This window comes from Hylobates moloch, unplaced genomic scaffold (genome assembly GCF_009828535.3).
Source record: "Hylobates moloch isolate HMO894 unplaced genomic scaffold, HMol_V3 SCAFFOLD_22, whole genome shotgun sequence".
Taxonomy (NCBI): domain Eukaryota; kingdom Metazoa; phylum Chordata; class Mammalia; order Primates; family Hylobatidae; genus Hylobates; species Hylobates moloch.
The window spans coordinates 33132796-33147396 of NW_026652297.1; the positions used below are offsets into that span (position 1 = coordinate 33132796).

General features: G+C 42.4%; 1 protein-coding gene across 8 annotated transcripts in view; it reads right to left on the reverse strand.

Annotated features, from left to right (window-relative positions):
- Positions 1–14601, reverse strand: part of FBXO16 (F-box protein 16) — a 64418-nt gene that overhangs the window by 12832 nt on the left and 36985 nt on the right. For all 8 annotated transcript variants that reach the window (XM_032143769.2, XM_032143764.2, XM_032143768.2 and 5 more), the window contains 2 exons: positions 11686–11918; positions 6609–6711 (listed from right to left, as the gene is read on the reverse strand). In XM_032143769.2, coding sequence (XP_031999660.1) covers positions 6609–6711; positions 11686–11918 — 336 coding nt within the window. The remainder of the gene's footprint in view (positions 1–6608; positions 6712–11685; positions 11919–14601) is intronic.

Below are 14601 nucleotides of genomic sequence, written 5' to 3' on the forward strand. Positions count from 1 at the left end.
AAAAATTAGCAGGGCATGGTGGCGGGCGCCTGTAGTCCCAGCTACTCGGGAGCCTGAGGCAGGAGAATGGCGTGATCCCGGGAGGCGGAACTTGCAGTGAGCCGAGATGGTGCCACTGCACTCCAGCCTGGGGGACAGAGCCAGACTCTGTCTCCAAAAAAAAAAAAAAAAAGAAAGAAAGAAAGTGAGGACATCTAACTCCCAAGTAAAAGTTCAGTGCTAGACAAGAGGTATTTGTATTTATACTTGATAAAGGAAAAAACAAAGAAAAGAAACAAGATGTCAGCTAGGGTCCTCTTAGCCCAATTCCAGAGCCTCAGAAGTTCAAAGCCCATCTCCTTGTTTTCTGTGAATTGTCCTAAGGAGTGTTCATTTTCTTAGCTTTCTAGACTTCTAAGATCTTGCTTCCATGTGTAAATGGAGTAGAATTTACTGCAGAGATGGAGGGAGGTATTTACATCCCAGTAACGGCAAATAGCTTTAATTGGAACAGGTGGTATCTAATACTGTTCCCGCCTCTCTCCCCTACCTAATCTTGGCTTCTCTCCCCCTCCTCCTCCTACCTCTTTCCTCCCTACTCCCTCTCCTCCTCCTCTTCCCTTCCAGGAGCAGAAACAACAAATTCTTCCTCTAATCTCTAGCCCAGCAGGTTTTCCCTGCCTCTGAAGTCCTAGTCTGCTGACATCCTCGCTCTCAAGGCCTCCTCCCTCTCTATGAGTTTAGCAAAGTCTCTCCCTCAAGAAGACAGCTCCTTCCTTCCCTAAGAATTACATGGATCTACTGTTAAAATTAAAAATATAGGGCTGGGCGCAGTGGCTCATGCCTATAATCCTAGCACTTTGGGAGGCCAAGGTGGGTGGATAACCTGAGGTCAGGAGTTTGAGACTAGACTGGCCAACATGGCGAAATCCCGTCTCTACTAAAAATACAAAAATTAGCCGAGCGTGGTGGCAGGTGCCCATAGTCCCAGCTACTCAGGAAGCTGAGGCAGGAGAATCGCTTGAACCCGGGAGGCGGAGGCTGCAGTGAGCCGAGATCGTGCCATTGCACTCCAGCCTGGGCAACAAGAGCAAAACTCCGTCTCAAAAAAAAAAAAAAATTAAAAAAAAATATATATTGTATGTCTTTATACAAGGTTGAAAATCTTTGAAGTTTAATGAAGATGGTGTCTGACTACTGTGGAGTTTATAGATATATATAATTTATATATATGTAAATATATATTATTTATATATAATTTATATATGTTATATATTATTTACATATATATTACATATATTTACATATATATTTACATATATAATTTATATATATGTAAATATATATATTATTTACATATGTATATAAACTCCACAGTATATATATATATATGTGTGTGTGTGTGTGTGTGTGTGTATATATATATATATTTTTTTTTTTTTTTTTTTGAGACAGTCTTGCTCTGTCGCCCAGGCTGGAGTGCAGTGGTGCGATCTCGGCTCACTGCAACCTCTGCCTCCTGGGTTAAAGCGATTCTCCTGCCTTAGCCTCCCAAGTAGCTGGGATTACAGGCACACACCACCATGCCTAATTTTTGTATTTTTAGTAGAGACGGGGTTTCACCATGTTGGCCAGGCTGGTCTCCATCTCCTGACTTCGCGATCTGCCCTCCTCGGCCTCCCAAAGTGTTGGGATTACAGGCGTGAGCCACTGTGCCTGGCCGGAGTTTATATTTTTAATTGCTTTGTTTTATATGGAATCTTGTTCTCATAACTAATTGTAATGGGAGTGTCTTGACATTTACATAATTTTCATAAGGAGCCTTCAAAACTGTAAAGGATTAGCAATCAGGTCTAATCTTTTTTCTTTTTTTTGAGACAAAGTCTTGCTCTGTTACCCTGGCTGGGGCACAATGATGCAATCTTAAGTCACTGTAACCTCCGCCTCCTGGGTTCAAGTGATTCTCTTGCCCCAGCCTCCCAAGTAGCTAAGATTACAGGTGCCTGCCACCACACTCGGCTAATTTTTGTATTTTTAGTAGAGATGGAGTTTCACCATGTTGGCCAGGCTGGTCTCAAACTCCTGACCTCAGGTGATCCGCCTGCCTCAGCCTCCCAAAGTGCTGGGATTACAGGTGTGAGCCACCTCGCCCAGCCCATCTTTCATCAACCATTCACCCCAAAAAGTGGTTAAACTAAGTGGTTCTGACTAAGGCAGCACTTGGGGTCTGCTTTAGAATCAAAAGCAGAAGAGCAAATCAGGTACACTTTCAAGGGGGCAGGCTTTGAAACCTCAAACCCATAGAATAATAGGAAACAGGACAAGCTCACCACAACATGTGGAAGATGTGAAACCGTTTCCCCAAGTATGGTTCTGTTTTTGGAGAGAGCACTCCCATCTGAAGGCTCTAAGTAATGACAGGCAAAAAGGGAGGCTGTTGTCAGTGATCTGACAGCCACATCCCCAGAGAGATAGACTAAGGAATATTACTTGTACTTTTTTTTTTTTTTTTTTAGGTAGGGTCTCACTCTGTCACCCAGGCTGGAGTGCAGTGGTGAGATCATGGCTCACTACAGCTTCAAACTCCCAGGCTCAAGTGATCCTCTCACCTCAGCCTCCAGAGTAGCTGGAACTACAGGTGTGTATGCCCCTGCCATGCCCAGCTAATTAAAAAATGTTTTATAGTAGAGATGGGATTTTGCTGTGTTGCCCAGGCTAGTCTCAAACTCCTGGCCTCAATTATTGTCCCATCTCAGCCTCCCAAAGTGCTGGGATGACAGGTATGAGCCACTGCCCCCTGGCCATGTGGCCTCTTTTATTCTCCCATTATCTTCTCTCTTCCTGCCCTTTCCATTTAACAAAGCCTCTTTCCTGATAATAGGAGCGAGGAATCTTCAAGTGTTCAGGTCTCAGGTAACCTGCTAGATTTGGGGGTCAGGGTTTGGGGGTATGTCACTTTCATCTTTGCCTTTAGAAGGTGCTCCCCTAAGTTTGTCCTGCTCACTGGCTTCTCTAGGTCCTCCTGAAATCTTCCTCCATGAACCTGTCTAAATGATAGGGGAACTTTCTGTCAGAGCTGTTTGAACCAGAGCAACTCCATCTTGAACAGGAGCTGGGTAAAATGAGGCTGAAACCTACTGGGCTGCATTCCTAGACGGTTAAGGCATTCTAAGTCACAGGATGAGATAGGAGGTCAGCACGAGATACAGGTCATAAAGACCTTAATGATAAAACAGGTTGCAATAAAAAACCAGCCAAAACCTAGCAAAACCAAGATGGAGACAGGAATGACCTCTGGTCATCCTCACTGCTACACTCCCATTAGCGCCATGACAGTTTACAAATGCCACGGCAACGTCAGAAAATCATCCTACATGGTCTAAAATGGGGAGGCATGAATAATCCACCCCTTATTTAGCATATAATCAAGAAATAACCATAAAAATCAGCAACCAGCAGCCCTTGGGTCTGCTCTATGGAGTAGCCATTCTTTTATTTCTTTACTTTCTTAATAAACTTGATTTCACTTTATGAACTTGCACTAGATCTAAGAACCCTCTCTGGGGGTCTGGATCCACACCCCTTTCTGGTAACATTCATGTATCAAATGAATACATGATTTTCTGCACTGGAATCACACCTAGGCTGTGTCTAGTATAACAAATTCACTCTATGGCTGCAGTTACCAGAGTTTTACCCTCACTTTCCTTTGTTCCCCTGACTGTATTTCCTCAGTATCCATTTCCTCTTCTCTTGCCTCACATCCAATATTTAATCTGCCCGGCTAATTTTTTTTTTTTTTTTTTTGAGACAGAGTCTTGCTCTGTCACCCTGGCTGGAGTGCAGTGGCGCGATCTCGGCTCACTGCAGGCTCTGCCCCGGGTTCACGCCATTCTCCTGCCTCAGCCTCCCTAGTAGCTTGGAATACAGATGCCCGCTACCTCGCCCAGCTAATTTTTTGTATTTTTTTTAGTAGAGATGGGGTTTCACCACGTTAGCCAGGATGGTCTCGATCTCCTGACCTCGTGATCCGCCCACCTCGGCCTCCCAAAGTGCTGGGATTACAGGCGTGAGCCACTGTGCCCGGCCTATTTCTTCATTTTCACAATCATCTTGCATCACTTAGGAGGCCGATGAGGGCAAACTACCATCCTGTGGAGAGAGGAACTGAGTCACACCCCCTTATATCCCAAACAGCCAAGCTTGTCCTTGGCAAGCTCATCACCGGCATGAGTCAAAATATCGCAGCATACTTTTTGGGGGATTTAATGATGCCTTATGCTCTTTATCAAAACTACGAAACATAAATAGTGATTATAATTAGTATATTTACAAAAAACACATGAATAGACAGATACAATCATGAGCCCCATTCACGAAGAGCTAATTCTTCTCTCACTGCTTAACGTACCCTGGTTTCCCTTTCAGCCTTAATTAGCACAACTTTTTAACTTTTTAATTTTTTTTTAAATTTTTATTTTTTTTTTTGAAACGGAGTCTCGCTGTCGCCCAGGCTGGAGTGCAGTGGCGCGATCTCCGCTCACTGCAGGCTCCGCCCCCCAGGGTTCACGCCATTCTCCTGTCTCAGCCTCCCGCGTAGCTGGGACTACAGGCGCCTGCCACCTCGCCTGGCTAATTTTTTGTATTTTTAGTAAAGACGGGGTTTCACCTTGTCAGCCAGGATGGTCTGGATCTCCTGACCTCGTGATCCGCCCGCCTCGACCTCCCAAAGTGCTGGGATTACAGGCATGAGCCACCACGCCCGGCTTAACTTTTTAATTTATGATGAATGCTTTCACTTAAGCAAGTGCTGCTAGTGTTTGACAGATGGTTAATGTCAAAAGCCCATGGGAATGGCTTAGCTTTGGGTTTTGTGTTTTCGAAGCAGGAGAAATGTTTGACTGTGCTGATAATTTCTCAGCATGTATCACCATCAACTTTTATTATCCTTCGAATTCCTCGTTCCCCCTTGGACTCCTCTTCCACTCCTTGCCTATCAGGGGCTGGAAACTAGGCAGAAGCATGACATAATGGCCTACGTGATAAGCCTCATAAAGTTATTTTTCTCAATTAATGGCTTCACTGGCAATTTTACTGCTTTGCTCTAAGCTGCCCCGTTCCCTTGGGCATCAGGACACATGTCTATGATAAGCCTCATCCAGTCCAACAAAACTGGCCCTACAGAATTCAGATGGCTCTGTTTAAAGAAGCTCATCTCTCTCTCTTTTTTTTTTTTTGCAACATAACATTTGAAAATACATTTAAACAGAAAGTAATAGAGCTTTAAAGCAGAGCTATAAAAGTGATTTATTCCTGAGTACATACTTATTCCTTTCCCAGCTGACATCCATTTTATATTAATTTTCCTTGAGTGTGTATCTTCATCTCTTTTCTAAATCCTTACTACTATATATGAACTTTTAATTCCACCCTTGTTCCTTTCTACTTCGTGCCAAAGACTTGCATAATGTTGCTGAAAGAGATCCACAGGGCTTCGGAGCCACGATTTGGGAAACTCTGCTAGGCAATGATAATGCTCCCTAGTCACAATTACTGGCTTTATTAGGTAGTCAGTTCGCTGTTTTTTAATTAGGAAAGGAAAAGTTCTTAATTCATTTTTTCCAAAGTTACTTTAAATGCATTTTTCCTTTTTTTTTTTTTTTTTTGAGACAGAGTCTCGCGCTGTTGCCCAGCCTGCAGTGCAGTGGTGCGATCTTGGCTGACTATAATCTTTGCCTCCTAGGTTCAAACCATCCTCCTGCCTCCCCCGCACCCACCGCAGGCATGTGCCACCACGCCCAGCTAATTTTTGTATTGTTAGTGGAGACAGGGTTCCGCCATGTTGCCCAGGCTGTGCTCGAATCCCTGACCTCAAGTGATCCTCCTGCCTCAGCCTCCCAAAGTACTGGGATTACAGGCGTGAGCCACCATGCCTGGCCTAAATGCACTTAGATCAGGAGAACCTTCACTTAGAGATAGCAATTTCTGATAGCACCTCCCCCTGCCCCAAAGGACTCAGCAGAAGAAAGAACCACTGATAAAAAAAATACTCCCCTTGGCCAGGCGCGGTGGCTCATGCTTGTAATCCCAGCACTTTGGGAGGCTGAGGCAGGTGGATCACCTGAGGTCAAGAGTTGGAGACCAGTCTGGCCAACATGGAGAAACCCCGTCTCTATTAAAATCACAAAAACTAGCTGGGCATGGTGGCGGCACCTGTAATCCCAGCTACGTGGGAGGCTGAGGCAGGAGAATCACTTGAACCCAGGAGGCGGAGGTTGCAGTGAGTCGAAATCACGCCATTGCACTCCAGCCAGGAAGACAAGAACAAGACTCTGTCTTAAACAACAAAAAAAACTACCCTTATATCATACAGTTTTCAAAGCAATTTCATACACATCAGTTCATCCAGTCTTTTTCTTTTTTTAACAGATGAGAAAACAGAGGCTCAGAGAGATTAAATAAAGTGTATCTTCAAGGTCATGGCTTCTCTGTCAGTGTCAGAAACCCAAATTTAAATCACCACTCCATGATTCTGATTAAATAAACGAATTCGATTCTGCAAATAGGATTAGAGATCTGGAGATTTTCATTAATGTTATGGTGACGAATCTTTTATAAACAATACTTACCATTGATTGTGCTTTTCTTAGCCTAGTTCTGTCCTGCAATTTATTTTTCTTATCATGTGACTGTCGGCTGAAATCTGGGGTCATTTCGTTTCTTTTTCTTCTTCTGTAAATTGGAAAGCAGTGGGAAAATTACAAAGTATCTTTTTAAAACTCAGGTGGTTTGCATAGCTATTTGTCTGTTTGAGTTTGTCGTTCCTGTGATTTAAAAGATTGTCTCCACTTAACTGGAAATAAGCCAAATGTCTATCAATAGAGAACTGGTTGCATCAACTCTGGCATCTCCACACAATGCAGTACTATGAGCTGCAAAAGGAAGGCTGGATGTTTCTATATTCAACTGTGGAAGGATCTCCAGGATATACTGTTACATGAAGAAAGAAGGGTGGATGAGACGGTATGTACTGTGTGCTGCCATTCATTTCAAGAAGAAGGTATTAAGATCTCTGCCTCTATATGTTGTGCATATGTATTTACTTGTACTTTTTAAAATGTAAGGAGTATGGCCAGGTGGGGTGGCTCACGTCTGTAATTCCAGGTCTTTGGGAGGCCAAGGCAGGTGGATCACCTGAGGTCAGGGGTTCGAGACCAGCATGGCCAACACGGTGAAACCCCGTCTCTACTAAAAATACAAAAATTAGCCGGGCATGGTGGCACACACCTGTAGTCCCAGCTACTTGGGAGGCTGAAGCAGGAGAATCACACGAATCCAGGAAGTAGAGGTTGCAGTGAGCCAAGATCGCACCACTGCACTCCAGCCTGGGCGACAGAGTGAGACTCTGTCTCAAAAAATAATAATAATAAAATAAAATGGAAAGATTAAACCATAAAATGAAAAATAGTTACCTGTAAGTAGGATTCCCATGTGAACTGATCAAAAACAGGGAATGTAAGCTGGGCATGGTGACTCATGCCCGTAACCCCAGCTCTTTGGAAAGGCGAGAGGGAAGGACAACTTGAGTCCAGGAGTTTGAGACCTGGGCAACATGGTGAGACCCTATCTCTACAAAAGATTAAAAAATTTAGCTGGGCATGATGGTGCATGCCTGTAGTTCCATCTACTCAGGAGGCTGAGGTGGGAGGATCGCTTGAGCCCTGGAGGTCCAAGCTGCAGTGAGCCATGACTGTGCTACTGCACTCTAGCCTGGGCAACAGAGGGAGACCCTAAATCAAAAAAAAAAAAAAAGAAAGAAAGAAAGAAAAGAAAAAAAAAAGGAACAGGTAATATGGAGGAACAGGTACTGAAAGTTAGATTTCTCCAAGTATAGCTTATTTTGTATATTTAATTTTGGAATCATCTAAATTTTTCTCAAAATCATAAAATAAAATGAAGTGAAAAATACCTAAAATCTGAAAAGCAAAATGAAACAAATATGTATCTATTGAGTTGGTGGCATTACTACACACAAAGGAGTTACTTCATGTGAGTTTAATGCAGTAATTTATCTGACTATTCTTGATAGAATATATCTGAGATAAAAACACAGACAGGGAAGTCAAACTGTTTTCAGAAATCATACCACTTGCTTTAATATTAGCATTTGTTTTCTAAAACTCCTGTATGTATTAGGATAAAGCAAGGATCCTCCAACCACAGTCCACAGGCTTAATCCAGCCTGCTGCCTGTTTCTGTAAATAAAGTTTTATTGGAACATAGTCATGCTTATTTCTTGCACATGGTCTATTACTATATTCAGGCTACAATGGCAGAGTTGAGCAGCTGTGACAGAGACCGTATGCCCTGCAAAGACTAAAATATTTCCTGCCTTGCCATTTACAGGAAAAGTTTGCTGATGTAAGGGATCTAGGCGATGCGTATCCATGGCTACCAACATGAGACAGACAACCAGAAATGATGTGCGTTGTGACAGAAGTATATATCCCTGTTCAGTATATACATAAGCCTCTAGGTCTGACTCTCAGTATAGCCAGGTACGGGGGGCAGAAGAACCTGTTAAGATGCATGTGGGCGGTGCAATCAACAAAATCCAGAATGTGAGAAGCTCTCCAGGATAAATGATCTGATAGTTATAACAAACAAATTGCAAGGAAAAAAAAAGGACAGAGGGGAAATCTATGGACAAAAGAAAAGAAAATGCTGAAGTGACATGTAGATCAAATGCAATATGTAGACTTTTTTTTTTTTTTTCTTTTTTAAGACAGGGTCTTGCTCTGTCACCCAGGCTGGAGTGCAGTGGCACAACCATGGCTCATTGCAGCCTCCACTTCCTGGGCTCAAGCAATCTTCCCATTTCAACCTCCCGAGTAGCTGGGACTACGGGCATGCACCATCACATTTGGCTAATTTTATTTTATTTTTATAGAGACGGTTCTTGCTATGTTGCCCAGGCTGGTCTCAAACTCCTAAACTCAGGTGATACTTCTGCCTCAGCCACCCAAAGTTCTGGCATTACAGGTGTTTGCCACCACACCTGGCCTGATCTTCTTGGGAGTTCACTCCAACCTCTCAGCTCAGCTCCCTTGGCCCAATAAAGAAGGGTGATACGGGTCAGGTGCGGTGGCTCATGCCTGTAATCCCAGCACTTTGGGAGGCTGAAGCATGAGAATCATGAGGTCAGGAGTTCAAGACCAGCCTGGCCAACATGGTGAAACCTCGTCCCTACCAAAAATACAAAAATTAGCTGGGCGTGGTGATGTGTGCCTGTAATCCCAGCTACTAGGGAGGCTGAGGCAGGAGAATGGCTTGAATCCAGGAGGCGGAGGTTGCAGTGAGCCGAGATCATGCCACTGCACTCTAGCCTGGGTGACAGAGCAAGACTGTCTCAAAAAAAAAAAAAAAAGAAAAAACAAACAAAGAAGGGTGATTTGCATAAATGTCCCAAAAGAAGATCAAAATTGAGGGACTTCCACTTTCTGGTTTTAAAATGTATTACAGAGCTACAATAATCAAAACAGTGTCATGCTGGTGTAAAGACCAACACAGAGACCAATAGAATAGAATAAGGAGCCCAGAGTTAAAACCCTCACATATACATATGGTCTATTGACTTTCAACAAGGGTGTCAAGACTATTCAGTGGGGCAAAGGACAGTCTTTTCAACAATGGTGCTGGGGAAACGGGATTCTACATGCAAAACAATGAAGTTGGACCCCAGCTTTATATCATATGCAAAAATTAACTCAAAATGGGTCAAAGACCTAAACTGCAGAACTAAAATCACAAAACTCTTAGAAGAAAATATACAGGAAAATTGCCATGACATTGGATTTGGCAATGATTTCTTGGATATGACCCCAAAAATTTAGACAAATTGGACTTCATCAAAATTGAAAACGTTTGTGCTCTAAAAGATGCTATCAAGAGAGTGAATGTCTCAGGTGTCAGGTCTACTTGGAGAAATGAGCTTCAGGGTTGCTCTGTTTCATTTGTTTAATCTTTGCACTATCTCTTGATTTTTCTGTCACCAACCTGACTCCAGCTCAGTCTCTCTGGCTTGCTCCATTCCCAGGACTTCGATCTCAATTATGTGCCTCTGAAATTGGACCTCTGTGGAGTAACACCTCAGCCTTTCTTGTACCTGTGTGCTGGTTCGTACTGGACTGGCACTGTCCATCATGCCCGCAGTAGCCACCAAAACTTATGAAGACCTAACAACTAGCCAGGCACGGTGGCTCACGCCTGTAATCCCAACACTTTGGGAGGGCGAGGTGAGAGGATCGCTTGAGTCTGATCGCTTGAGTCTGGGAGTTAGAGACTAGCCTAGGCAACATAATGGACCCCGTTCTACAAAAAATAAAAATGATAATTTTTTTAAAAGGCTTAGCAATTTTTAAAAAATGCCTAAATCCTTGACAGATCCAATCCAATGGTCCTTGATTTGTGTTTTATTCATCTAGAAGTGAAAGGTAATGCCCTTTTACTAAGGGAAACATTTAAGCAAGACAGAGGCACCTCCATCACCACACTCACCCAGACTTCTTTCAAGTACAATATTTTAATAAACAACAAAGGAGCTCCACCAGGAAACCCCAAAGATCCAAGGCTGTTTCACATATTCTGCATCTTTGGGGAGAGCTGAAGAGTCACTTCCAGCCTAAGATATTGTACTAGAGCCCTATTGGCTCTTGACAGGATGTTTTTAGGTTTGAAAGATACTCATGAAGAGATTTCTGGTGTGTTTGTCAAAGAACCAAAAATCTTTTTTCTTTGTTTTCTTTCTCTCTTTCTGTCTTTTTTTTTTTGAGATAGGGTCTAGCTATGTTGCCCAGGCTGGTCTCAAACTTCTGGGCTCAAGTGATCCTCCTGCCTCGGCCTCCCAAAGTGCTATGATTACAGACACTTGCCACCTTACCCAGCTTTACTTTCAGAATGTATTTATAAGTACATATTATATACATATATATAATATGTATATATATGTATATAATATATATATATATATTACAATCAGTAAATCTAATGAGCGTCAGGTTTCTTACCATCAGAAAAGGGAGTCACAAATACAGAAAGGATAAAGGCTAGAATGAACCCTTTGGTGCTGGACTGCAATTTAATATTAAAATATTAGAAGAGGCCAGGCACAGTTGCTCAAGCCTGTAATCCCAGCACTTTAGGAGGCCAAGGCATGTGGATCACCTGAGGTCAGGAGTTCAAGACCAGCCTGGTCAACATGGTGAAACCCCTGTCTCTACTAAAAATATAAAAATTAGCTGGGCATCGTGGTGGTCGCCTGTAGTCCCAGCTACTTGGGAGGCTGAAGCAGGAGAATCGCTTGAACCTGGGAGGTGGAGGTTGCAGTAAGCTAAGACTGCACCACTGCACTCCAGCCTGGGCGAGTGTCAGAGCGAGACTCCAGACTACATCTCAAACAACAACAACAACAACAAAAATTAGAAGAAGCAATGTTAAATCATTACTATTACAAAATGCAAACAAACTGTAACCAATAGAGCAAATTTGCTACTAATGGGTAGTATCCTGTTCTATCACTTTTTGCTTCTATGTACTGAAAAGCTTTTGTATTTCACAGTAAGTTCTATTTTCATCTCTTCATATACTGAAATGCCAGTAAATTGTTTCTAAAAACAAAGAAGTTGAGAAGAGCACGGAGCTTCTTACCCTTGCCAGACAGTCTCCATGGGGTCACAGTTGTCTAGGTAATTAAAACGAATGATATCTGTTGGATGCTTATCAGAAGATCGCCAGGGTGGAAGCGCTTTCTCCCCTGAGTTATTCTTCTTTCTTAAAGAGGAAGAGGACCGAAAAGCTGATAAAGGGGACTGTTTTTCCTCTGGAGAATTGCTTGTAACTAGTTGAACGTCAGGGATTACAAATCCATCCTTTGGGGGTGTCTAGAAGAAGAAAGTTAATTATGTTCTCAAAACACTATAATACACTGGGTGTGGTAGCTCACGCCTGTAATCCCAGCACTTTGGGAGGCCAAGGCAGGAGGATCACCTGAGGTCAGAAGTTCGAGACCAGCCTGGCCAACATGGTGAAACCCCCTCTCTACTGAAAACACAAAAATTAGCCAGCTGTGGTGGCTGGCACCTGTAGTCCCAGCTATTCGTGAGGCTGAGGCAGGAGGATCACTTGAACCTGGAAGGCGGAGGTTGCAGTGAGCCAAGATTGTGCCTTTGCACCCCAGGCTGGGTAACAAGAGCAAGACTCCATCTCAAAAAACAAAACAAAACAAACAAAAAACCACACACTATAATAATAATAATAAAACAAAGAATATATTGATGTGAGTTGGCTGAAGGATAAAAAAAGAAATAAAAAATAAACAAAAAAAGGAATAATATCATCATCATCATCATTGCCATGATCATCACCATCACCACTGTCATCGTCGTCATCATCATGATCACCATTACCATGGTGATGATTATAGCAGCCACCACTCCAGGAGTACCTGCCATGTTGCAGGCACCATCTCAGGCAGTTTTCATGCATTATATTGTTTAACCTTCACAATAACTCTGTAAGGTAATCATTACTACTTCCATTTTGTAGAAGAGGAAATAGAATATAGGAGAAAGTAATTAATTTGCCCACTACTACAAAAGTAGTAAGTTGGAGGGCCAGAATTTGAATACAGGACTGTCTTGCTTCAAGCCCACACATAAGACCTCCCTATCCTACTCTTCTACTATACCATTGTCTAGTTTGTCACAACTGCAGCTAATTTATTCATAAAAAGTACACATTCCCCCAAAAAAGCACTCCAGCTCTCATGACCTCTAACACATAGAAACAACTCTGAGTTGTAGAGAAGTAGACTAGAAATTTTATCAATTATCAAAACCTCAACCACTCCCAAAGAATACTTCTGCTTTAATCTCCAAAACTGAAAGCCTGTCTCTGTGTGTGTGAAATTCATAACGTTTTTATGTGGTTGTAGCCTAAGGAAAGTACTATTGGTATGTTGGGAAGCCATTAAGGGCTTAATTTTTGTTCATTAAGAGATTAGGGAAGCTTTGCTTGGTAAATCAGTTTGCTTCCATTGTTGGTGAAAATCAAGAAATTCCTCAGTTCCTCCAAGCATAATCAGTTAGTTTCTCATCCTTGTTTCAACAGCTCTTTGTATACAATTCTATTACAGGATAACGCTTAGTACTCAGTGTTGTAATTATTTGTTTATTTGTCTATGTCCTGGGCTACTAGACTAGGCTCTGTGAAAGCAGGGTTGGGATCTTTCTATGTTTAGCACCTAGTTCACAACAGTGTTTAATAAATATTTATTCAGGCCAGGCGTGGTGGCTCACGCCTATAATCCCAGCACTTTGGGAGGCCAAGGAGGGTGGATCACATGAGGTCAGGAGTTCAAGACCAGTCTGGCCAACATGGTGAAACCCCGTCTCTACTGAAAATACAAAAATATTAGCCAGGCGTGGTGGCGCATGCCCGTAATCCCAGCTACTTGGGAGGCTGAGGCAGGAGAATTGCTTGAACCCCGGAGGCAGAGGTTGCAGTGAGCTGAGATCGCGCCACTGCACTCCAGCCTGGGCGACGGAATGAAATTTATTTATTCAACGAATGACTGTAACCTAGAAGCAGATGAGCCGAGATCGCGCCACTGTACTCCAGCCTGGGCGACGGAGTGAAATTTATTTATTCAACGAATGACTGTAACCTAGAAGCAGATGAGCCGAGATCGCGCCACTGTACTCCAGCCTGGGTGACAGAGCAAGACTCCGTCTCAAAAAAAAAAAGACATTTCATATTTACATAATTGATAGCTCATTATTGGTTTAGTACTCACTATTTTGTGCAAGTCTCATTCAGAATGGACATTGATTTCATTTCCCTGAGCTTATGTTGAATTAAATCTGTTTTTGCTGGAAGAGGTCTAGTTTAATACTGCTGGGAATAAATAACATATGATAATAAAAAAAACTTCAGGGGGAAATTTTAGGCATAAATGTTGGTAGTTATATGTAAAAAATCATTAATTCTGTATAGTACAAAATGCTTACATTTTAACAAAATAGGTAATAGTGAAATCTGTGATAACTTATTTGTATTAAGTAAACAAAATTTTTGTTCACATCACCTGAAGTCTTTTTGAGAATTTTCCTAATCATGAATAGATGTTGAATTTTGTTAAATGCTTTTGTTTAGATGTATTGAAGTGATCATATATCTTTTCTGTATTTAAAAAAAATGTGGAATCCTTCACGAATTTGCATGTCTTCTCTGCATCGTTCCAATTTTAGTATATGTACTACTGAAACATACACTTTTTTTCTCTTTTATTTCGTGAATTACATTGTTTTTTTTTTTTTTTTTTTTTGAGACAGTCTTGCTCTATTGCCCAGGATGTAGTGCAGTGGCTTGATCTCAGCTCACTGCAAACTCCGTCTCCCGGTTTCTAGTGATCCTCCTGCCTCAGCCTCCTGAGTAGCTGGGATTACAGGTGCATGCCATCATGCCCAGCTAATTTTTTTTTTTTTTTGAGACAGAGTATTGCTCTGTCACCCAGGCTGGAGTGTGGTACAATCACAGCTCACTGCAGCCTCAACCTTCTGAGCT